The following is a 25,066-nucleotide window of genomic DNA, read 5'->3' on the forward strand; positions in this document are numbered from 1 at the left end:
CCTGCAGCACTGATCCACGGATGCTCAGCTACACGAGCATTATGTTTGGCACATGCCCAGTTTCCAAAGGGGAATCACCACACTTTGACATTTAAAATGAGTAAAGAAGCTAAAAGCAGAGAGCCAGGATACACAAACCACAAAAATCAACTTTAAGGACACAATATATGAAAGGGCTGACAAGCCTAAATTCAGTGATTTTGAATAATCACCTTTGAAAATTATCTTTATTCTATCCTCAGTGTTTGTCCTCACACCTGGGCTCAGCAAACCTTAAGCTCTGCTCTCATTTAAAGACTGCAGGAAAATTATCCACAATAAGCTTCATTCTTTTTCCAGGATTAAGAACTGCATATCATACTAGCAGTGCAAATCTGTTTTATGCATTAAGGAGAACACAGGACTGAACTTTTTTTTGCAGGTGAAGACATTTTTGCATTTTGATCATAAATATTCTTCCTGGTCATTTTTGGCAAACCTGTCAAAGGACGTTTTATGCCATTTTGCAAGATGTTGTTATTAGAGGGAAAAAAAGGTAGATTTTGTATTTACACAGAATGTGCCTGAACCATTGAAAAGCTGATTTAATGCTAACAATTGTGCAACTCAAGCAGTATTTGGGCCAAAAACTGGCTCCAAAAGATAATAGCAGGCAGGAAAAAGACTGTGTTTCTAAAGAACGTAAAGAAGTAAGTCTAAGAAGTAAATCCAAGCACTTAAAAGAGGATGGGAGGGAGATGTTCTTCTCAGATGCCTTTTCTTCTGTTCATTGAGCCTTGATCATTTACTAAAATAAAATCTCATGGAAACATCCAAACAACAAAAAGGTGATTAGCCCAGCAGAGGAGAGGAGGTTTCTATCTCTGCTTTACTCTGCAGCACAGAGGTGTTCAGGCATATATGGCCTCACACTGCAAGGGATTTGATTCGGTGCCAAGGCACGAAGTGTTCAGTAAAACAAGCTGTGAAAAGTTCAGCTCTGCATTTAAACCCACTCATTCAAATGACAGGCCAACAGGAGATGCTTCTGGAGTGCTCTGTCCTACAGTGCCCTCATCAGTAAGTTCCAACGAGAGGCTCAGGGTGCAAAAGCTCTCTCCAAACTGGGTTATGAAAGGACTGTGGTACCAATGTGTTTTGTCCAAAACTGAAATTTTGGTTATTTTCCAGAAGTCTGATAAGTTTGCTGGTAAGGTTTCAAGTTGCTAGCCCATGATATCAGCAATCTGTCACTAGGAATGAGACAGGGAATCATCGTACCTTTCTTTAAAGACTAATTTATCTCTGGTTAGAGACAGAGTAAGATCCCGAGTGGCTTCAGATTAGCCAAGTTTTCCAAACAAAAGTTCTGGGAGAAACAGATGCCTTCTAGGGACTTCACAAATTTGTCATTGCCTATTTTTTAAAAAAAAGAATATCTTACTTCTTAAAAAAGCAAGTGCCACAATCCCAAGGATATAAAGGGGAGCTTCCTGCACTTAAAATCACTTCAGGCATGTGGGTGTGTATCAAGAGATTTGGTACTGTGGGGATAAATGTGGTACCATGCAGGTGAGAGGATCAGTGTTTGCAGGGATGGGGTTTTTCCCAAGGCACAAACAGCAGACATGGGGCAGCATTTTCTCATGTCCTAGAATCCAATGTGCAAAATTCCCTCTGATGGCAGCAGGAGTCCACAAATTGAATGGGCAGCCAGCTCCTGCCTGCCTCTCTCATAGCTTCTCAGTTCACATTCACACCTTGGTGCATTTCCCCAATAATTCTGAGCACTTCCCAAGGAATGGCCATCTACTTTTCTTACTCATCTGGAGCATCACATCGTGTTATTTTCAGGCTACGAAATTACAAATAGAATTCATCATTGGCAGTAAAAACTGCAGTGGTTTTTTTCCTCCCCTCAGGAGCAGACACTGAGGTAAAGTGCCAGGGGATAAAGGTATGGCATATAACTTTTGGAAGCATCAGAAATGTAATGGTTATGATAAATGGTTCACATCCTCAGCTCCAAGTTGGAGCGTAAAGAACTTGGAAAAGAAGGATAAAGTAGTTTCAGATGCAGTCTTGATCCCCAAGGCAACTTTTAAGGTTTATAATTTTCTTAATTCCCTCTGTCTGTTGTACTATAAAAGAGCAAAACAATGAAAAAAAAAGAAAAATCCTCCACATACATCAGCTGAACTAAGTAGATGACCTGCTTTTCCTCATCCTCTAATCCTTGTCAGGGATAGCAAAATTAAATGCTAATTATAGCAGCAAGAGGTTAGAATAAAAGTAACAGAAAAGTTGGCATCTAAAACTAGTAGATTTCTGTATAAAAGCTATAAATTGTGTACAGTGTGGAACGGAGAAGGAAAAACCATAATCAAGGTAAAGGGATTACTTTTCAAATTTCATATTGATAATATAAGTAAATAGAGTAGAAATCTCTCTTGGATATCTAGAAATTCATCATAAAATGACATAAATATCTAAATAATTACTAGTCTCTCATGAACACATATAATGACTGAAGAAAAATATATACACTTATATAATGACTACTGAATGAAATATGCATACTAATATATAATGACTGCAAGAAAGAAAAGTCTTCAGAGCAATCAATAAAGAAATGCAAAAATAACCTTACATAAAGCCTGAAATGACATTTCTTGTTTATTTCAACAAATGAAAGGAGGATTTGGCTAAAATTTTGATCTGTAAATTCATAGAATCATAGAGTCAACCAGGTTGGAAAAGACCTCAAAGATCACTGAGTCCAACCCTACCGTGGTGACTAGACCATGGCACTAAGTGCCACATCCAGTCTCATCTTGAAAACCTCCAGGGATGGTGAATCCACCACCTCCCTGGGCAGCACATTCCAATGCCTGAGCACTCTCTCTGTGTAAAATATCTTCCTAATATCCAACTTAACCCTCCCCTGGCAGAGCTTGAGTCTGTGTCCTCTTGTCCTCCTGCTGGTTGCCTGGGAGGAGAGACCAACCCCCACCTGACTCCAACCTTCTTTCAGGTAGCTGTAGAGGGTGATAAGGTCTCCCCTGAGCCTCCTCTTCTCCAGGCTGAACCCCCCCAGCTCCCTCAGCCTCTCCTCATGGCACTTGTGCTCGAGTCCCTTCACCAGCCTCGTTGCTCTTCTCTGGACCTGCTCCAGCACCTCAATGTCCCTCCTGAACTGAGGGGGTCAGAACTGTACACACTACTCAAGGTGTGGCCTCACCAGCACCGAGTGCAGGGGCAGAATCACCTCCCTGGTCCTGCTGACCACGCTGTTCCTGATCCAGGCCAGGATGCCATTGGCCTTCTTGGCCACCTGAGCACACTGCTGGCTCCTGTTCAGCTTCCTGTCTATCCAAACTCCCAGGTCCTTTTCTGCCTTTCTTCTACCTACCTGTGAAACACCAGGAAAACACAGAATTATCCACTGAAATGCATGTTCTTGTCACCTTTTTTTGTTTTAATTTTGTTAAAGTTTGTACTGGTTTTGGTTTACCTTTCCCTTTACTTTTTATGATTGGAATAAAAAAGCTGTGTCTTTCTGTTGTGAGGAAAGAAACTGAAAATGAGTTTGCTTAACTGCACTTCATACTGAGTGCAAGAGCAGAGAGCCCACTAGGACCTGTCATCGTTTCAACAGACAATATAATGAAGAAATAAGTTGAACAGATTTTATCTGTCCCTGAAGGATTTTGTGGTCATTTATAACAGTTTTTGCAAGGAGGTTTTCTTATTCATTAATTAGGATTCATTAAGGATTTTAAGTGTCCAGCTTTAAATTACCAATCAACATTCCTACTTATTTTGATGGAAACAGACATCCACAACGAAAATCTTCCACTGATGCCTGGCAGTGGGTTCAGGTTAGTTGAGGGATGGACAATTTTTAAGGTGCTTACTTGCCAGGATGTCTGAAAAGGAGTTGGTTAAGACCAAAGACAAATGTTCGGCTGTAATCAATCAGGATACCTCAGTTTTGCCTCAGAAAGCCTGTTTGGCAGCTTTGCTGGAGATCATAAATCAAAAGATTCACAACAATTTTCAGCATTTTTTGTAGTGAAGCCACTCCCCAGGTCTGCACCTCACTGGGATGGTCCCTGGGATTAAATTTTGGCTGAGGCAGGAATAAATGAAGACAGTAATGGCTCTAGTTGCTTCTGTCTTTAGGACCAAGGATTCAGAATCTGATCATTTGGTTTGATATATGGATATACACTCAGATAAACTGACCTAAACCAGCAATCTTACTACCTCTAAAATGCAGGTTATACCACTGAAGTGGTAAAATACAAAGTTTTGTACCATATCTAAAACACTCAAAACTTCCACATGCGCATTTATTACAACAATTCTGCATTGCAGTTAACTTCAGACACTCCACTCGCTCACAATACAAAATTCTTTGGCTTCTGACAGCTTTCCAAAGGAAATTTGCTATTCACATTGTGAATGGGGTATGTATTAATTTGCCTTTCAAAGCGTGTGCAGTCCACTCTGCTGCTGATAATCTGCATAAAACTGGATTAGTGAATCAGGAATCCTTGGGGTCACCACAGTCAGCGCGTCCCGAAAGTGCCGTCCCATGATGGATTTGGCATGGATGTCTTCCTGAAGGGCTAGAAGGGCTGCTTCTCTACACACTGCTGTTATCTGAAAAGAAACAACAAAAAAACAACCACTTATTATTATTATGGTGATGATGATGAAATGTAGTACCTGAAAGAAAGAAAGTGAACACAAGAACATCAAATTACTCCAAATGCCAGATATTCACAAGGAGAGTTTTTCCAACTTTTTTGTTGGTAATAAATGAGGTTGCGGGCAATTAGGACATCCAAGAAACAGGATATAGCTCAAAATCCAAACCGCAGTACCATTACATTTCATATTACAGCATGTTGCAAATTAACTCTCTAATCATATTACCTTGTGTTAAAACTCCCTGCAACACCTGATAAATTCAAACCCCAACCACCAGCCATACATTTCTTGGTCCCCAAAGTGCAAGAGCAGATATTCCCAGGCTCTGCAGGCACTTTTCTTTCTCAGCTTTACACTGGGAAAGAAGTAAAAACAATTAATTCCAAAAGGAAGGCTCGAAGGAGAGGGGTGTGTGGAAGGGGAGGAGGGCTAAGGTCTCATACCCTGCAATGTGTTTTTAAGCTCTCTGGACTTCAGACAGCGGAAACAGACTGATGCCAGTGTCACTCTAAAGACACATTGCTGTGGTGAAAGGAGCTTGTGGAATGAAAAGAGATATTGTGATTTCCAGTGCAACAGGGAAAACAGTGATTGATATTGACTGCTCCCTTATATCTGTAAATGAAAGAGCCAGCTGAAACACATTTGTCCAGCTATTCAGCATATTTTCTCTGTTTGTTCACTTACTGAAAGGAGTTCCCCCGCTTATATGCTCTGCTAATGGTTGCCAAAGCCGTTTAGTAGCTTTTTAGGGGATTTACCAGCATGTTTAGGAAGCTTTCACAAGAAAACATGCATGGATTTAGATGGCTTTGTCAAGTTACAACAATATTACTATTAGTTCTGTGCTGCTCTAATGAGCAGCGAAGCTAAACACTGCTGTTACGCATTTTAATGCTTTTCAGGACTTCAGAGACAGCTAAACGTGGAAGCAGAGCTGAGAGGTAGTGCACCAGTTTCTTGCAGAGATAAGTAATACATCATCTAGAAAGTTAATGGAGGGACCTTGGTCTTTCCATGCAGGTTTTTCCCTAAGCAGACAGTGTGACGACTTCCCCATCCCTAACAGGAATATTAAGCTGCTTAAAGAAAATTCGTCCATAAGCTGATTGTTCTGATGATGCTCTCATGTTTTCTCTGTGCTCTGCCAACACTAGCAGTGACAGTGATGGTAATTAACCTCCAAAGGATTCTTTTTGTTATATTTTTACTCTTAGAAACTGAACCTTAATTTCTGTGATAACTGAAAATGACTAGATGTGAAAAAACACCAGAAAACTGATGATTTTTGGCTTCTCAAAAGCATTTTAGCTGTTTTTAAGGGATGAGGAAAGAATTTTAAGGCATGAATTATTGTTCTTCCTCCCCCTGGCTGCACTTGGAACTTTTGTGGACTAAATCTTTCCTGTACTACTGAGTAATAAACAGCAGGCGTTATGGCACAGCGTTGAAAATTTGGGCCCTCCCATCTGGTCAGAGTCACACAGTGTTGTTTCCATTCCTTGGCTAACCCAGAGCATCAGGTTTCTGAGGTAAGAGATTCAACAAGGCAAGTTTGATTATTTTGCTTTGTTCAAGAATGCAAACTTGAAAAAATAAAGTCCTCACAAGTATTCTCACTAGCTGGTTAACGCTAAATCACTCGTGGAAAGCAAACACAAGTAGTAGTGTAGCCACAGTGACACGAGAGTGAATTCATCTGGTGAAATCGGCCACGTTACTGGGCTAAGGTCACTGTTTTTTCATGGAGTTTTCTTGCCACAGTCACACTGGGACATTTCTTACCAGATGGAGAAACTGAAGGGATTTTAAATGCCATTTCTATAGATTGGGTCAAGTGAGGCAAAGAGGGAAGGCAGCAGGAGGGGCTAACCCAGATCATCAGTTTTAAAGCCTTGAAACCTTGCAATGAACCTATCCTCAACAAACTTCTCCAATTACTTTCTTAAAACATTTCTCCTTTGGCGTCAACATCATCCTGTATCGAGTGCCATGGTCTAATCATGCCTTATATAAAAAGCACGTTTGTTTGTATTAGCCCTGGTAATTTCAGCAAGTGCCTCCTAGTCCCTGTTATGAGAACAGTGATTCATCTGTTGTTCCCCATTCACCTACCCCATACCATCGATGATGATTTCAGAGAATTTTATCTCATCCCCTTCAGTCAAGTCTTTGCAAGCTGAAGAGTCCTCAGTGATTCAGTCCTTGTTCCTGTAGAACTTGTCCAACCTTCCTCCCATCTGCTATGTTGTCTTGGCTAGTTCTGCCCTACCCTCTCTCTGCTGAGGGGCTGAAACCATGCAGGGCACCAAGGCATAAAAGTGCCCTTGGGTTGTTTGCAGTTCCTTTCCTATAATTGTATTAGTGCCCGGATGATTTTTCCCCGAAAATTATCCACACTGCCTCCAGCATCTTTTCCTGAGTGACAATATCCAGTTTAGCTTTAATACTTATGAATTTGAAATTGGGTGATTTTCTTTTTTCTCCATTGCATTTAGCAGCATGAAGAGCCTCTGCCTACCTCTATTTTTACCTTTTCAGTATACAACAAAAGACAAATATAAGCACAGTCTTTTGGATCTCTGTGTGTTGTGAGGAATAGGAATAATACTCTAGCCCTGTTCCAAAGGCAAAACTGCTGCATTGAAAGACAAAATAGATATTGTGACTGCATCTGAATACAGAGTGGCTTTCAGCACCAACTGCTAAGGCAGTAATGAAGACATGAAGTGATTGTCAGAAACCACAGTGATTAAACAGACCAGGCACCGGGTAATCAAGCAATAACTACTGAGGTGTGGGTGCTAATGCATCAGTGAAGAGCCAGCGAGGTGGGGCTGAATGCTATTGAATCTATGAGTACCACAATATCCCCTAGTTTGATTATTATTATAATTATGAAAGTTTAACAAAGAGAATTCTCATTTTCAATGGCATGAGAGCAAATGAATGGCCTATGCAATTGCCTGCTGTCTGCAGTCCTCTCTTAGCACGGGAATACTTCTGAATTCATGTATGAAAACCAGGATTTATCTTAGGGAGTGCTTTAAGATCAGAAAATAAACAACTAATATAGAATCCTGCTTCAAAGTAAAAAAGATAACAGTATCAAGCTGTGCTGGGAGGGAAGTAGGATCTAAATTTGCGAAGTGAACCACACACACACAGATCAGTAAGAAGCAAAGCCACACACAAGCTCACGGCTATGGGGCAAACAACGATGAGTCCCCAAAAGAAATGGATTTACACCTAGCCATTCCCTCCTTCCCCATCTCACTCCCGAGAAACAGTAAAATGCCCAGTGCCAGTTACTGTTCCCTGAATAAACAGCATTCAGCATAACCCATCTTTCTCCTGAAACCAATGGTTACACTGGCTGATTCAGCTCAGCAGAATTCTCCCCCATTCTGGCATTAAGCACCAACTCTTTCCAGTGCACTGAAAGTCCTTTTCAGCTTCTTTGTATTTAAAGTGCTCTAAATAGCTTTAAAGAATCTTTAAAAAAAAAAAAAAAAAAGAAAAAAAAAAAGAAACCAGCTTCTGTGTTAAAGCCTTAGGTATTTTCAAGAAAGTGGTTTTGTTAGCGCCGAGTGTGCTGGGAACACCTGTGAATGTCGGGTTTAATTGGGCTGCAGCTGGTGTCGATTGTGTGCGCCGTAACTGGCAGCCACGGCCTGGCTGTACATTGTGTTTCATTTTCCTTTTTCCTTCCTTTTTAACTTGCTCCTCCACCCCGCCAGTTAAAGTTGTAAGGGATTGTGTGTAAGAGGGATTAGGAGCCTGGAAACAGAATAGTACCCTGCGGGTTGTGAATAGCACAAATTGGGGAGCTTCCTGGATGAGAGGTACCTGCGCGGCTGTGCGCCCATGCGGTGCCCGCCCGCCAGGCAGCCTCAAAGGGAGGCTGGGCCGAGGTCTGGGGAGCTTGCTTCCCTGCTCAGTTAAGGAGAGATAAAAGCTTCATACATGGCATTTTAAAAAGACATGAATAACTCCTGGGTCAGGACATCTGTTTCTCACTCGGGCGAATTCCTGCCCGCATCAGGCACCTCCTCCTACCCCAGCGTCAGAGGCTGCTCCACAGAGAGTGATAGTCTTATCCCCACAAAACTGGGGCAGTCAGAAAGCTCTCAGGACCCACAGCTGTCACCTGAATAAGGAAATGGGCATGGATGCCTTTCCAAAGACATCCATGGACACTTCTAGAGGGATGGGGCAACCACAACTTCTCCATGCAAAATATACAATTATACATTTGGACATTTTGCATATGGACAACAATCTATTCTAGCCAGAAAATAATACAGTATATTAGCATAATGTTTTTCCTACACTATACATTCACTCCTCAGATTCATGAACTGAACCTACCACAGGAGCTTTGCAGTGAATTACTTAGTGTGTGATTGCTGCTCCATAAAATTTTCCCAACTACAGTGTGCAAGGCCCTCACAGGCCACGCAAAACAAACCAGGAGAAGATGCTCCATAGCAGAGAGTAGCTGGGAAAGGTTGCTGACTGTATACTAAAATCAACACAGATCTCTCAATTCAATGCGCCTCCAGCAGCGCACAACTTCCTGCAAGGGATTTGTAGGAGGCTCAGTGCAGCGCTGGGCAGAGATGGTAAACACCTCGGGGTTTGTGCCACCCGCAGCAGGTCACTCCTGCCCAGAGTGTGGGACCCCACGGCTCCTCTTTCCCCTTCCCCTTTGTGCAGGCACCACCCGCTGCCGGCCGCAGGCTCCCACCGGCTCTGCGCCGGCTCCGGCGCTAAGCTGCCCCTTTCATTAGCTGATTCAATGCACCAGACCATCAGAAAACTAATCCAGGGGAAAAAAAAGCCTTAGCTTTCTGCTGGGGTATTGAGATTGGCTCACGGGGGGATCCGACGAGTACCAGCCAGCATGGGAGGGGTGGGAAGCACAGCAAGAGGACTCCTCTCCAGGAGTGGAGAGCTGCTGGGGAGGCCTGCCCTAGTTAATGCTTTTGTACAACAGAAGACATTTACAGATAAAAATGCTATTTTAAGAAGTCACAAATATATTTTTTCTTTAAAATGGGCTAAACTGGAGAAGAGTCTTAACTGCTGAGAGATAGAGTTTTTGATGTATTTTAAAAAGGCTTAAATTTAGTACACCTCTTGTGTTTCAACTTTCCTGTTTCATGTATGAAACAGGAAAGCACAAGATAAAATTCCTTTTCTCTCTTCTCTTCAAAGAGCAATTCTTACAGATCACTACAAAACTTGTTCTGCATAGAAGAAAAAGCTTCCAATATTTTGAACTAATTGGTCACCCTGTAATAAATTTTGATTGAATCTTTGAAAGATAAAGAGTCACCCCTGTATGTGCATCCCTTCAGACTGCTCAGTTCTATAACCTGTAGATTTAAATCGGATGGATCATAGAATCATAGAAAGGTTTAGGTTGAAAGGGACCTTAAAGATCATCTAGTTTCAACCCCTTTGCCATGGGCAGGGACACCTTCCATTAGATGAGGCTGCTCAATGCCCTGTTAAACCTGTCCTTGAACACTTCCAGCGATGGGGACATTTTGCAAATGGAAAACGATCTAGTCTAACCAGAAAATGATAAAGCTTTTCCTACAGTATCCATTTGCTCCTCAGATTCATGTACTGAACCTACCACTGGAGCTTTGGAGTGAATTTACTTAGTATATGATTGTTGCTCCATAAAATTTTCCCAACTAAAGTGTGCAAGGCCCTCACAGGCCACACAAGTGCCCCAGTGAGACAGAGGCTTCTCTGATCTCTAAGCAGCTGTTTTAAAATGTTATTAGTTTTCCTCTAGTTAAAGCACTTACATCTATATGGTTCTGTATTTATGACCAATGCCTTGGAACAGATGAGTTCATATTGCAACCACCCTCTGCAGTGATAGGCTATAATTACTGTTTTTTATAAAAATACAGACTTCTTTCTTCTTTGTTTATTAAAGAGATAAGCAGTATGAGCAGACATTGGATCATCTACTTTCAAACAGGTCTGTACTGATGAAGCAGCATCTTTTAAATTCTTAAATTAAAAGTACAGGTAATATTTTTTGGGGCAACCTGGGCCAGTGGAAGGTGTCCCTGCCCATGGCAGGGGGCTTGGAACTAGATGGTCTTTAGGATCCCTTCCAACCCCAACCATTCTGTGATTCTATGATTATGTGTATCCTATGTCTCTGAGCAAATGATCTCTGCTATTCCTGATTGCTTTTATGAGAAATTAAGGAAATGTAATTGAACAAACCCAGCTCCTTTACTGATTCCTGTAAGCTACAACTCCCTGACAGGAGGTTGGAGTCAGGTGGGGGTTGGTCTCTTCTCCCAGGCAACCAGCAGGAGGACAAGAGGGCACAGACTCAAGCTCTGCCAGGGGAGGTTTAGGTTAAATATTAGGAAGAAATCTTGTATGGAGAAAGTAATCAAGCACTGGAATGGGATGCCCAAGGAGGTGGTGGATTCACTGTCCCTAGAGGTTTTCAAGATGAGACTGGATGTGGCACTTAGTGCCATGGTCTAGTAACCATGCTAGGGTTGGACTTGATGATCTTGGAGCTCTTTTCCAACCCAGCTGATTCTATGATTCTATGATCGTAGTTCACTCTCCCTCAAATCTTCACTGTCTAATATAACATTTGCTTATTTGTGCAATTTTGTGGCTTGACATGCATGTGACCATGTGGGTGTCTACAGCTTACCTGAGATGCTGCACAGGGACATAAAGCTGTTGTGTCACCTGAATACATCTGACCAGGACGATGGTTCCCACTCATCCCTTCCTATGGTGGCCACAACTGCCTTGGGACACCACAGCAGGGATTAAGTCCCTCTTCTGTTCCCTCCTGCCCTCCACCAGGAGGGATAGGCTTCAGATTCACCTCATCTACCTGCTGCAGTCACCTGGTGCCACAGAGTCTGGGGCTCAGCCAGACAACTGGCCATTGCTCTTGCAGGCCAACGGCCTCATGGCAACAATTAATGAGACAGAGAGACTGCAAAATGCAGTGTTTAACTGCTCTTACACTACCAAAAACTGAGCATGGGTTGTGCCTGAGCAGCAGACAGTATCACGTGTATCAGTAGCTCTTAACACTAAGCTTAAACACACCCAGAGAAGGTAAAGATGAGGTATGTAGCCAAACTGAAGCATATGTATCATAACTAGAGCACATGATGACAGCTAAAGAGAATAAACCAGAGATTTCAGTGGTACATGCTAAGTGTCATCACACATACCTCTGCTCATCCCGACATGTTCTAACAGAGCGAAGCTCCGACTCCATCTGCAAGCTTTCTTTTTTCTCCCTTCCACTCTCTTAAAACATATTACTAGATGTGGTATCCTTCCAAGCAATATATAAAACATGTAAATTCCAATTTAATTTCTGCAACTACAAGCCCAAAATGTAGCTATTTTCCAAGACACTCTCTGTCGATATGGCTCCCATCACTTTGGCAGAGACATGGCATAGCTACACCTTTCATAAAGGAATTCCATAACAAAACGAGTTTTTACATGCTGGGACTGAATATTTTTAAACAGCACTCTCTGCCAACTTCAAGTTTCAGCTATATTTGTGCAACTAAAAAAAATAATGATAAAAAAATCACACACGTTTCTATACAAGATTAAGCTGCATTTCTGGTTAACCTCAGAATTATTTCATTTTTATATAAACATTTAATGAGAAAGTTTAACTTCTTCCCTTCAACAAGGAAAAGGAAGCCAAGCCACTAGAAAAACAGAGTCTTTCTATATGTGTGTGTGTGTGTGTGTGTGTGTGTGTGTGCAGGCACTCATTTTAATTAAAAGTAATTAAGAGAATACTGTGTTCTCCCTCGCAGTCTGCCGGTGCTGCAGAGGACCTGAGCACACACAGCCAGTGCTATTTTGCTGATTGCCCCTAGTGAGACACATTGAATTATGCAACTCAACAATTTACGCTAGAAGACTTGGAGGACATCATTATCTGTAGTTGTCATGAGTTTCTCTCTAGAAAAAAAAGCACCCTACAAAACAGCCTTGGCAGCTTTTACCTTATGAAACCTATCAGAGTGGAGGCGTCAAGTGGCTGTTCCGTTTGTTTGTTTGCTTTTCAGATTTTGAGGCTGTTACAGGGTTGGGTGATGCATTCAGCATATTCCCTATTTCTTGCACTGGAAATTAAGTCATGCCTTTCCTTTCTCAAGGTTAACCTGGGAGAGCAGCAGAGGCCTCAGACTCCTATCAAAACAAGGCAAATAAAAGTGATTCTGCAAAAGGAATTGGGAGAAGTGCCCTCCCTTCCCGAAAAATATTTTTTTTTGGTCAATAGAGCACAGCCAGTCTAGAATTATCTTTCATCTCCTTTCAGCTCCAGCAGCATTTCTCTTACATTATATCACCATTTAAAGGTAGCTAAGCTTTTGAATCCACCCAGCAAAAAACAGGAAGGAAAAGTTCTTTTTCCATGGGTTTATTTAAACTCTCCCTTTCATCCTGTCTTTGGGGCAAATATTGCCCTGATTTGGATCTTACCTTGCAGGTTAATTGCAACTATATTTGTAGTTACCTATGTATGAGCTATCATAGTACAATACAGTAAAAGCAAACTCAGTTAAAAATAATGGCAAACCTCCTGGAAACGTAGTGTTTCTACCAATTTGAACAGAAAACACACAAATCCTACCATAATATGAGAGAGGTATGGGTCTCTGCATGGCTACTTATACATCCTGAGTTGAGGCAGGGGTTGAGAAAAGACATTTGGGGAGAAAAGACACAAGGCCTTTAGATTGCAAGATGAATAATGTCCTCAATGGAAGCTCTCTTGCTTTTATGTATGGGGGTCTCAGTTCCTGGAAGGTGCGAGATGTCTCCTGTGGAGTATCTATTTTCTCAGCAGAATGCTAGAGGAATTTCAGGCTGTGTATAAGTTTCCCTCTTGGAGCTTCCCATGGTACCCAGCTGCTCATGTTTCCCAGAAAAATCAGGGAGGAGGGCAACTGCATGTCTGTATTCCAGGGAGGCAGCATGTGGTTGGGAGGACAGTCAAGCCTAGAAAGCAATTATGTTAGCCACAGCTAAATGCCTTTGTGTATGGTTATTACACCTAAAGGAGGAAGCAAAATGGCTGGTAAAGAACTTACCTAAGTTATAATGCAAGTTTTGCTTGTGCCAGAAAAGAAATGATTATTGCAAGAAATGAAACCTCGAGTGGCATAAATATAAGGAACAAGAAAAGTGGTGTACCAACAATTCCCTTGAGTTAAGGATTTATGTCAGTAGTACATTTTAATGGGACAGAAAGTCACTAAAGGTATCTGCTTTTGCATTGCTAACTTTACAACTTGTCATTTGAGTGCTCTCCTGCAGCTAAGAAAACTGAATTCATGCCATGTCATGTCTGAAAGTCAATTCCAGAGTTCTGGATATCCAAATCTGCTACTTCATGGATAACAGATCTAATTTAGCAAATTCCTCCATTTCTTCTCTTTCATATTCGTAAACTCCTTCTCAGCTTGTGCCATGTTATTGCGGAAACCTCCTTGATCTCTTGGGTTTTGCCCCCTCCTTCCTTGTCTAGGCAAGACAATGTAATGCAAATTTCCAACCTATGAAGACTTAGCAAATGGGTCACTTGCATTTCTCTTAACAAAGATGTTTCACACTTAAAATATACCCTTAACATTTTTGCAAATATGCATAGGGGGAAGCAGAGGAGTCTCCCTTCCCCTTTCTCCACACTGTATGCAGCTTTCCTTTTCAACATTAACAGCGTCTGAACTACTAAGTTGCAGACTAGCACAATACTCAAGCAATTCAAGGCCAGAAATGTATGAAATTTACGCTTAAGAGCGTTCAGCCCCTAGAGCTTTGTGACATTCGCTCCCCTTGGCCATGGTGCTCTAGATTCACCATTCCCCACATCAAACCTTTGTGCCTACATCAAAGCACAGTAGCTCTGGGCCCTCTGCACAAATCCACAAGTCCCCAGGATGCCCCTCAGGCCATCTGAGTCCTGCAGAGAGGCACTCACCTTTTTCCCAGCAGTGACAGAGGGGGGTGAGAGTGATCACACCTTTAGATAGGTGCTTAACCTTTGGGGAAGACTGTCTTTAGTCACTATTTTCACAGCCACTGCTGGAGGCTGTCTCCCACCTTTCCTGGCAGCAGGAAGACTTGCCAGGATAGCATCAACACCATGGCAGAGGCTGAGATCAAGGGAGGAGGGAATGATGCCTGAAGGAGGATGCCACAAGAGTGAGCTGAGAAACACTGACTGTAACAGAACTAAGGACCATAGCTAAAAGAGCCTCAAAAGCCATTAAGAAACAATGTAGGACTGTCCTGAAGTGATCCTGAGGTTTGAGGAACACTTGGGAATTGAAGTCACCATCAGGATTTTTGCCTCCTGCTAAGGGGCTGGTTTATCTACCAGAGCCTAATCTCAGTCAGGGAAAAAAATCTGCTCCCCCTCCCAGTTTCCACCACTAGAGAAAGGAATTGTATCCAAGGGAATTGTCCAAAGGGAGAAAGGAGGGAAGAAAGATGAAGGGAACAACAACAGGGAGCAAGAAGAAAGGCAGAGAGGAGACATGGGCTAGAAGGGCTTTGGGCAAAAGAGATAAAGGACAAAATGAAAAAAAAACCAACCCAGTATCAAGGGTTGTACCCATCCTAAACATCCTTCAAATCTATTGCCTGAGGAGTGTGAACAAAAAGCACCCTTAGCCTGTATTGCAACCCTCTGTACAAGAAACATGCAAGCCTGGATCCTCAAAATATCTAGCAGTTGTCTGTGGGGGGAAGCTGGGAAAAGATCATCTGCTCCTCTTACCTGCAGTGCTGTGGATGCACTCCTCTTGCTGGAGCCTGCAGCACACATATGCCTTCCCATGGATTTCCATAAATACTTTACTACACTGAATTGTGCTGCCAAGTTATATAATTACACAATAAAGCACAACTGCTCTCCTTGGAGCCATTCTACCCTATCTAGCAGGCTCAGAGATCACCTAGCAGTCCACTTTGCATGGCACAGAGGTGTAGAGGAGGATGCTAAGGATGACAGCATCTAACAGCAGCTGAGTGGAAGAGGTAGTAAATAAAGGACACCTTAATTACTGAGCAACACTGACACTGTCTTTAGCTCATGCTGCTCAGTCTTCCTTGCACAGATTTCTACAACTAGTACTGTTTCCAGCTCCTAGTCAAGAGGTGAGTTTTATTAACTCATTTGCTCAGGAATTGCCTATGTGCATGAGAAAGTGGGAACTTTCCACTTCCCTGTGTGTTATGTTTACTCATTTCATGTTCGATGCAAAGACAGTAGCGCTCAGACAGAAAGTATTAGCCCCTATCCAAAACCAGTAAAAGTGATCAAAAGAATGAAGGCAGCATGAAGAATGAAGGATGCTACCACAGAAGCAGTTTTCCATACTGAACCAGACCCCAAATGCTATTTTCACTCCACTTTGTAATTATTCAGTACATTAAAGATCAGGAGATATTCTTAACATTTGCTACCAAATTTATGATTTTCATGGTGTTTGGAAGACTGTGCAATCAGTCATTTGCTTTGCGTGGTATGGGCAAACTTTAAATTCATGAAATTTCACAGGGAAGTTGGATTTAATTCCTCCCTTTCATTTGTTTGACACTACACAACTGGTACTTACCTCAGCAGCCTGAATTTGTGAGGGTGAGTGTACCAAAGGGTACATTTGAGTGCCTCACCTGTGTGTTCACAGCCAGCACAGAGAGCCTCCCTCGTGCTGTAAGTGCAACTCCTACTTAGCAAGTGACTTACAAATCAAATTCACTACTCTGAGACGTGGAATGGGCATAGCCTCACAGCAACACTCTGGCACTGAACACTTTTTTCGCCCTACATAACCATGTCAGGAACAGCAGTCGTAGCACCACAGAGCCTGAAACAACGTGGGACTCTTATTCTGTGTAATTAAATGCTATTTTGCTAAATTAAAGGACACAAGTAAGTCGTATTGTATCCATAAGCACATGCATGCCACAGGCCTCTCCCCTTCCGATATTTCCCTCAGCTGTGGATCATTCAAAGTCCCATGGAAGACATATTTCAACTTTCATACTTTTTATTTTTGGGGGTTTGGTAAGAGGAGGACCTTCCACCCCTCAGTGGACACAGTACTCAAACCACACTGCCAAATATTATATGATGTCCTTTCCAGAGTTAATTTTTAATTTCCTGACTCCACTGCATGAGAAATTTTCAAATTGCCTTGGCAGTCACTTACCGGCATGTGCAGACCTAATTGCAGAAGTGAATGCAGAGTCAGCCCAAATGCAAACCTCCAGACTGAGGAATTCCTGCAGAATTAGCTCCTTGGTTGAATTAAGTTCCAGAGAGCCCCCACAGTCCAAGAAAGGATTGCAAATGTAACACAAAGGGTGCGAACCTTTCCTGCCCCAGCCTGCTGTGCAGCCAGGGGAGGCAGGTGTTTCCAATGTGTCACTCAAAACCCCCACGACTTTCCATTTTCATTTTTTAATGCCACAATTCACAACCCACAGACGTTGTGCACAGCTATAAATCTTGGCACCCTCTTCACTGCAAAAGAATTTCCCCTGGTATTCAATTTTCTTTGCTTTACCTTAAGTCACCCTGATCATGCTGACATCTACTATCGATGATTATATTAGCCCTAAAAGATCCTTAAACAAATGAAAAGGACTGACTTCCACTCCTAAAGTTCTGCTTCCAATTTTCTAAAGGAAATTAAATAATGTATAAATCAAATGCTGGGCGCAGGCCCAGGCAGCTGAACATCGCTTTGTCCTTTCAAAGTGAAGACGAAGTGTCTGCTACAGAAGGGACAAGCCAAGAGAAATAAAGCTTAACCTCAGCTCCATGTGAAAGTGATTTGGGATAATCGGGGGAATCTGCAAAGAGGTTAAAACGGGGACCACATACTAACAGGAGAAGTTTACATGATGATCAAAAATATATCAAGAGCTGACCTTCACCTGGAGGAGCTGCACAGCCCTGGCAGCTCGTTATACCCGAGTGGAGTGCGAAGGGCAGGAGAAAGAAGAGATGAGCAGGAAGTCAAAAATCTATTTATGGCTGGAATTTGTCTTGTCTTGGTAATCTTATCAGGGTGGGTTTTTTCAGTTTGCAAGATTTATGAATAAGTACAGCCTGACAACCTTACAGCAAGTAAGTGTACATGCTACTTCCCAGTTCTCCTTTAGCTAATACATACTGCTTAGATTATTAAATCAGCCACCAAGGGACTTCTTAATTTATGTACTTTTGATGGACTGCTGATCCCTCTCTTTAACACAGTATATATATACCTAGAAGGGGGAAATCACTAAAAATGTGCTGGACATCTTCCTGGTACTACTTTCTGAGCTAGCAATAGCTTTAATTGCCACAAGGCGTTTCTTGAAACTATTGGGAACAGATGTATTTTGTAATATGATTTCTCAATTAAAAGAAGATCCTGATCAAGTTTACATGGCTTCAACACAAGTTCATGCTTACATTGTTGCACACAGAAGGGTGGGTTTGAAATCTCTCATCAGCACTAGACTTCACTATCAGGGTCAACATAACCCTATTTACATAACCCAAACTTTGATGGACATGCAGCTGTTAGTGCTACAACTATGTACACTCCTGGGTAGTTCATAGAATCATAGAATTTTAAGGGTTGGAATGGACTTCACAGATCATCCAGCCCCAACCCTCTGCCCTGGGCAGGGACACCTCCTCACTAGATCAGGTTGCTCAAGGCTCATCCAGCCTGGCCTTGAACACTGCTAGGGCTGAGGCATCTACTACCTTCCTGGGCAACCTGTGCCAGTGTCTCACCACCCTCAGAGGAAAAAGCTTTTTCCTAATATCTAACCTAAATTTCCCCTCTTTTGATTTGTACCCATTGCCCCTTGTCCTGTCACTGCAGCTCCTGACACAGAGTCCCTCTGCAAAATTATTTTCAGTGCTGTCACTTAGTGTTGTTTGGTCTATCAGAACACAAACTGAGTTGCTGGCAGAGACAGCCACCTAACACTTGCATATACATGTGAATTCAACACAAATCTTGTTTAGCTGTTGCAAATGTGTCAGGAAATGCTTCAGTGTTTTCATTTTTAAAAAAAAGTAAATTCCCAAACAAAATTGTTATCAATTTATTACCTTTTTAAAAAGTGAGTCTGTTTATACACTCTTTTTTTTTGGTAGAATTATTGTAAGGTATGCTACTGCCATTTAAACTCATGAAATTCACCTGAACATCAAGCACACTTGACTCAGAAGAACCAACAGGTTTACTGGGTTCACAGACTTGTAATTTACCAACAAGTATCTGTGTCTTTCATGAGACCTATAAAATATTAGAACATGCTTCAGGAATGTTATTCAGTAAAAGAGGCAATTCAACCAACTGTTATGAGCTGGGAGATTCTCCCATCCATCTCCCTGCTACCTCTCTCCTGACAGATCCCCTGCAAATGAAGGATTAGCCCATGCTGTGTTTAAAAAAGCAAACCAAGCAGTGGAACTGGGGGGCTTTCCTGGGACCACAGGGCTTTACACAAACACTGCTAGAAGAAACTCCTCTCTAAGACCTCCAAGTTTTGCATCACTTTGTCTCTGCAGGTTCCCAAATATCAATAGCAAGAAGGAAAAAACCCAAAGCATAAAGAAGGATGGGAAGAAGTAGGAAGTTTTCACAGAGTGGGGTTGTTTGCCATCTTTGAATTTAAACAAAACCAGACGCACAGTATGTTACTCACACATGAAAAGAGGAAAGCCAAGAAGGGAAGGAGAGACTTCTCTCTTTTCCTCTCTCCCTGTTTCAAGAAAGCATCTCTGAAAGCACACAGGCATCTGCTTTGGGTTCCTCTGACGTCAGTTAGCACAACTGAAGTAAAGCACATGCTTAAATATGTTCCACAACACTTATCTGCTTTTAATAATTGGAAGCTAAATGGAAGCTGTAAATCAATGAGCACAACAAGTTCAGTGAACAAACAAGACCTTTTTCTACTTTCAGGGGATGGCACCTACTTACCCATTGTCAGAACTACAAGCAGCTTCTAATGCAGGATTTAATCAAATTATGAATGCTAAAATCTATGCACTTGTAACGGGGAGAAGTGATTAATGCCAGTGTGTCACATTCCTTTGGTGCTTTAGATCTTAAACACAGCATTAACATTAAATAGTTAAACTAGTTGCAGCTAGAGGGTTATGTGCAAAGCACCTATGAGAAGTAGTGGCATCCTGGGGTCCCAAACTCCCACATGGCATATATTTAACAGAAAAATCTTCTACAAACTCCTGTTCTTCCTTTTCACAGTCACACAAATCTTCTGTTTCCAAGGTGGAAACCATCTGCATTTCACACCTAAACTTGTTAAATATCTGAAGTAGAAAGCCAGGGGCTTCCACTGACAGCTGGAATACAAGCAGAGAGCAGGCAAAATAGGACAGTTAGTCATCAAGTATTTCTACCTATTTTTTTATATACTCCAGTAAAAGGAAAATAGGAAGAAACATGAAGGTCTGGTACAAGGCCAGTCATCCTTGCCACGTCATTTTGCTGTGGTCAGCAGCTCAGGCAGTGTGTGGCTGGTGCTCTGAGAGAGGCTGGAAGAGGGATAAGAAATAATGAGAGAGGGGTAAGAAATATGGGCTCTTCTGCTGGAGCGCAGGAGACATTACATGCCGAGGATCTTGGCAGGGTTGGGCAAATTCACTCTAAACAGGAGCCAGTTGACTGTCCCTTAGAAGGACTGTGGACATAAGATTAGAGGTCTGGCTCTATCACAGATGTCATTTTTCACCACGTAGAAAGCTCTGCTGACGTGTGGGATGAAGTGCCTTCCTGAGATCAGTGCTCATTCATGTCCCAGACCTCAGGGACCATTAGTAGTGGAGGGTGACAGCAGCCACTGAGGTGCCTGGCATGGCAGGGACTGGTGTCAGGGATTGCCATGGGAGTTACTGCAGTGGGATCTAATTCATCAGTAACAGGCAGGATCAGGTCCTAAATTAGCAATTCCCAGCTTTCATTAGGTTTATTTATCCTCAGGCCAATTTACCTGCTGGCATAACTCACCTGGGGATTGTGCCAGCAAAGACTTTGGCCTAATAATTTCAGATTAATTTCTGTAGCATCGTCTCTGTGTGCCTTTGGGAAGACTCTTTGTATATTCTGCTATAGACCTTGTGGAAGCAAACATCAGTTATGAAGGAAAATTTTGACTATGCAACTACTCTTCCAAGATAAAACGAGTAGCCTAGACCATGGGCAAAAAATCCAGAGGGAAATAAGTTTAACAAATATGGAAAGTTAATGCTCTCCTGTATATTGCTTTGTGAGTTATTAGCACCTAAATATCCTCCGTGGTCAAAAGCGTATTAATGAGCTGGAAGACAAAGTGACCTAATCAGAAGAGATCAGCAGCAATTTATCCTGCAGATGATTTACATGCAGCAGCCATGTGTGTTTGTTTATGATCTCTACATCTGGTAATGAGTTTTCGACATGATGGAAAGCTGCGGTAGAATAATGCTCTCTGTTCCTCACATGGACTAATTAATGCTCTATTTAATCTGGAAAAAGGCACTTTAAAAATAAACACTAATTTCCAGCAGACCATAAAGAATAGGTAACAACTGAATCACACTGCATAGGCCTAAAAACTGGTGCAGCAACCTCTCAAGCAGTAAAAAAGGTGAGTATTAACTCCTAGAGTACCATGTGAAGAGTCCATGCACACATACCCCTCTCTGACACTGCACACTGTACATTAACAGACCTTAGATAGCCACAAAGAAGATCAAAGCAGGACTGTTAATTTGTAGGAATGACAAAAACCAGGAAGGGATGGCAGAGCTAAAATATTCCCCATCACTCACACACTGGGTGTTAAACTATGGTTTGTGTTCACAAGGCACCTACAGTAACACTGTTGGCCATCACCCTCCACCTCTTTATGACAACTGATAAAAGGAGCAATAAATCATGATTTCCACAGTGACAGCAAAAGCAGCCAGTGCAAAGATGGCTAGATATAAATTTAAAAAAAAGACCTGGGAGATGTGTTCAGCCCATCCTCTGCCCACAGGGTTGGCTGCTGAGAGGTGCACAGAGGGGGCTCAGTGTCCTCAGCTTCCCCTGGAGTCATTCCATTGCTTTTAGTCACTTCACCAAGACCTTGTCTCCATAGGATGTTATGCTGGAACAGCTACTGCATTTACATTCACACCCTATCTCATACCAGGATAACTTCCTCACATTGACATGCCCTCAGAAGTACAAGAGCATTTGTCTGTGGCTGCATTTAGCCCTAGGCTGGAGTCTCACGAGGTAACAGAGAATGGAGATTTGGCTTTATCTTATAAACTGTGCTAATATATCTCACCACCCTTTGGATTGAAACCAACTTCTTCTCTCTAATCTCCCAGTCATTTCCCACAGAAAGCTTGCACTTGCTTTAGCCCACGAAAGAAGACAAGGACATTAGGGAAATCAGAGGGATTGCAGGGCACGGAAAGAGCTGCATCCAAGAGCAAATTTCCCAGCCTATGATACAGGAGCTATGAAATGACAGGGAAATTGCTATGTGACTAAAAGAAAACATGCTTAGGCTACAAGTACTGAGGAACACTGCAGAGCCTTGGGATGGATTCCTTGGCTGGAATTAAAGGTGAATCAGGTAAAACAGATAAACAAGGAGCAAACACATGAGTTGAGATTGAAACTCTTCATGTATATTGAAGTGACAACCTCCAAACAGGGTTTTCTCAGGTTTTCTAGGTCTGCAGAACATCTTTATTCCACTTAGACTAATTCTTTCTGTCAGAGAAAACAAGTTAGAGCTTCAAACCATGCATGGCTGCAGTTTTAATGCTGCAGAATCCCCACTTAACTCACTTCCTCTCTTTCCTCAATTCCTCTCTATCTGATTTACTGTTTACTTACAGACCATATGGGAAACATGTCGGGAAAGCACGTATCCGGGTTCATGCCCAGAATAAATACTCTTTATGACTATTCCCATGACCTGCAGCAACAGACTAGATTAGTCACCCACAACTATGTATAATCATACAATCATTTAAATACATTTTCAAAACAGAATACATTTTGAGATACAGATCACCTAAATATTCCTCTATAGGCTTCCTAACACCTATTTCCTACAACTTTGCCATTTCCACCTGAGATAGAAAGTGTTATCTTTCAAGTGTGGAGTCAATACACACCTAAGAACAGGAATACCTGGGTTCCTGTGTGAAAGTGCAGCCTGCAGGCTATTAGTGCTGCCTGGACTGCTCAGTTTTCTTAACAAAGGAATGACAAAGTAGATGCGTGGAGACCTCAGAGCAACTTTTCAATATCTGAAGGGCCTACAAGGAGCCAGAGAGTGACTCTGTGTTAGGAACTGCAATGATACGTCAAGGGGTAATGAGTTCAAATTGACGAAGGGGAAGTTTAGGTTAGATATTAGAAAAAAGTTTTTTACTCTAAGGGTGGTGAGACGCTGGCACAGGTTGCCCAGGGATGTGGTGGCTGCCCCAACCCTGGCAGTGTTCAAGGCCAGGCTGGATGAGCCTTGAGCAACCTGATCTAGTGAGGAGGTGTCCCTGCCCAGGGCAGGGGGTTGGGACTAGATGATCTACAAGGTCCATTCCAACCCTTCAATTCTATGATTCTAAGTGCATCTATTAACATGTGCAAAAAAAAAACCCCAAATAACCTTTTTTATTCTCTGCCGGTTTCAGAAAGCCAAACTCCCTCTGATTTTAGGTTCATCCAAAAGCAGAATTGCAACAGCATTCTGCTGAACTGAGAACAGAATATTTCCCAAGCAGAATATATTATTTAATCCCAAGCCAAATAAACAAATGGGTCAAATTGAACCTCACCCATTCCACTTTGCAACAAAATTGAAAGGAAATCTTGAAAAAGTCATTTTGAGTTGGATTACTTAAAATCTTCTGAAGGTGAAACATTTTGAATTCTATTTCTAAAGTAAAAACTAAAGCAAAACTAAAGAAATTATTCAATTTAGTGTGTCTAAATAATTTTTTGTCACAAGAAAGTCTAAAGCAAAAATTATAAAAGTAAAACTAGTAACTGCATTTGTCTCTATGTAAGCAATGAGACAGATATGTCCTGTACTACTTCATCTTACTCAGGATTTTAACTTTTAAATTTGCCATCAACCTCTGGGCTGAAGAAAAATCTGATGAGTCCCTTTTGCTTTGGGAAATGGTTCTGACAGTCTTTTAAGTGTTGTTGCACATGGAACTGCCAGGAGTGAAGAATGCTTGTAGCTCTCCCCCACCTCCTCTCCCTACACCGTCCATCCTGCGGAAGTTGGCAAGCTCATCTCTGCAGGACACTTGGAGAACATCTCATCAGCCAAACTGATGGATTGCATCAGGTTCCAAGACTTAATAGGAACACATGGAAATCTTTTTATTAAATTCATAAAGAAAAAGATTTTAAAAAATAAATTTTTCACAAGGCAACTTGGCTTTTTCTCGATCTAGATTTTTAAGGAATGAAGGTTGGGTGTTGCAACCCTCTCAAAAGCAAAGGGGGTTTTGCTTTCCTTCTTTTTAAGAAATACTTTTCCACAGGTTTTGGAGATGGTATGTGAAGTAGTGGAAAGTCATTCTATCTCACTGCAGCACTGCAGATCAGCAAAGCACTCAAGCAAGGCTCAGCTGAGAGCACCTGAGTAAGTCTCCTCCTCATCAGTGGAAAGGATCCTGAAGGAGGAGGAGGGACTTGGCCTCATGTTTGAAGCGAAGCACATGGTGAACAGCTTTCCTGAGCCGAGTGCACTCGCTGTCAGGCGCACGCAAGCTCGTGGTATCGACCCCACGGCACAGACCGTCAAGCTGTTCCTGGAACAGCCAGCAATCCATCTCTGCCGGCTGACTGCCTCCTCAGCCAGCTCCATCTCAACTTGGAAAATGTGGGATCTGGAAAATTATTTAAAAGTGCACATTTCCTTTCAATGGGTTTTCTTGTTGTGCTGCTTGTTTTGGGGGCAGAAGGCTGGAGAGGGAAGAGTCATTACACGGCGAAAAGCACAAAAACACATTTTCATGTGCGATTACTTATATTAATACGTATCATTTTACATGCATAGTACATCTACATATGGAACCTATTATTACTGAGGAAATGTTTTTTTAATAAGGAAGACTGAACAATACTTAAGAGAGAAAATGTTCAAACCAATGTTAATTTGCAGCAGAAGTAACAAAATATTTTAATAAAAACCAGTAACAAGACTGGCCTTCCTATCCAGGATCAGCCCAGTCCTATGTTTACACCTTGACGAATAAAATTCCACTTCC

At 42.1% G+C, this 25,066-nt stretch overlaps 1 protein-coding gene across 1 annotated transcript in view; it reads right to left on the reverse strand.

The window, feature by feature from the left end:
* Nucleotides 1-4,470: 4,470 nt before the first annotated feature.
* SPATA5 (spermatogenesis associated 5) overlaps nt 4,471-25,066 on the reverse strand; it is a gene marked incomplete at its 5' end in the record, with an annotated part of 176,439 nt that continues 155,843 nt past the window's right edge. The window contains one exon of the mRNA XM_009078255.1: nt 4,471-4,647. Within this exon, the coding sequence (XP_009076503.1) occupies nt 4,471-4,647 (177 nt within the window). The remainder of the gene's footprint in view (nt 4,648-25,066) is intronic.

The sequence above is a fragment of the Acanthisitta chloris genome, unplaced genomic scaffold (assembly GCF_000695815.1).
Source record: "Acanthisitta chloris isolate BGI_N310 unplaced genomic scaffold, ASM69581v1 scaffold25777, whole genome shotgun sequence".
NCBI lineage: Eukaryota > Metazoa > Chordata > Aves > Passeriformes > Acanthisittidae > Acanthisitta > Acanthisitta chloris.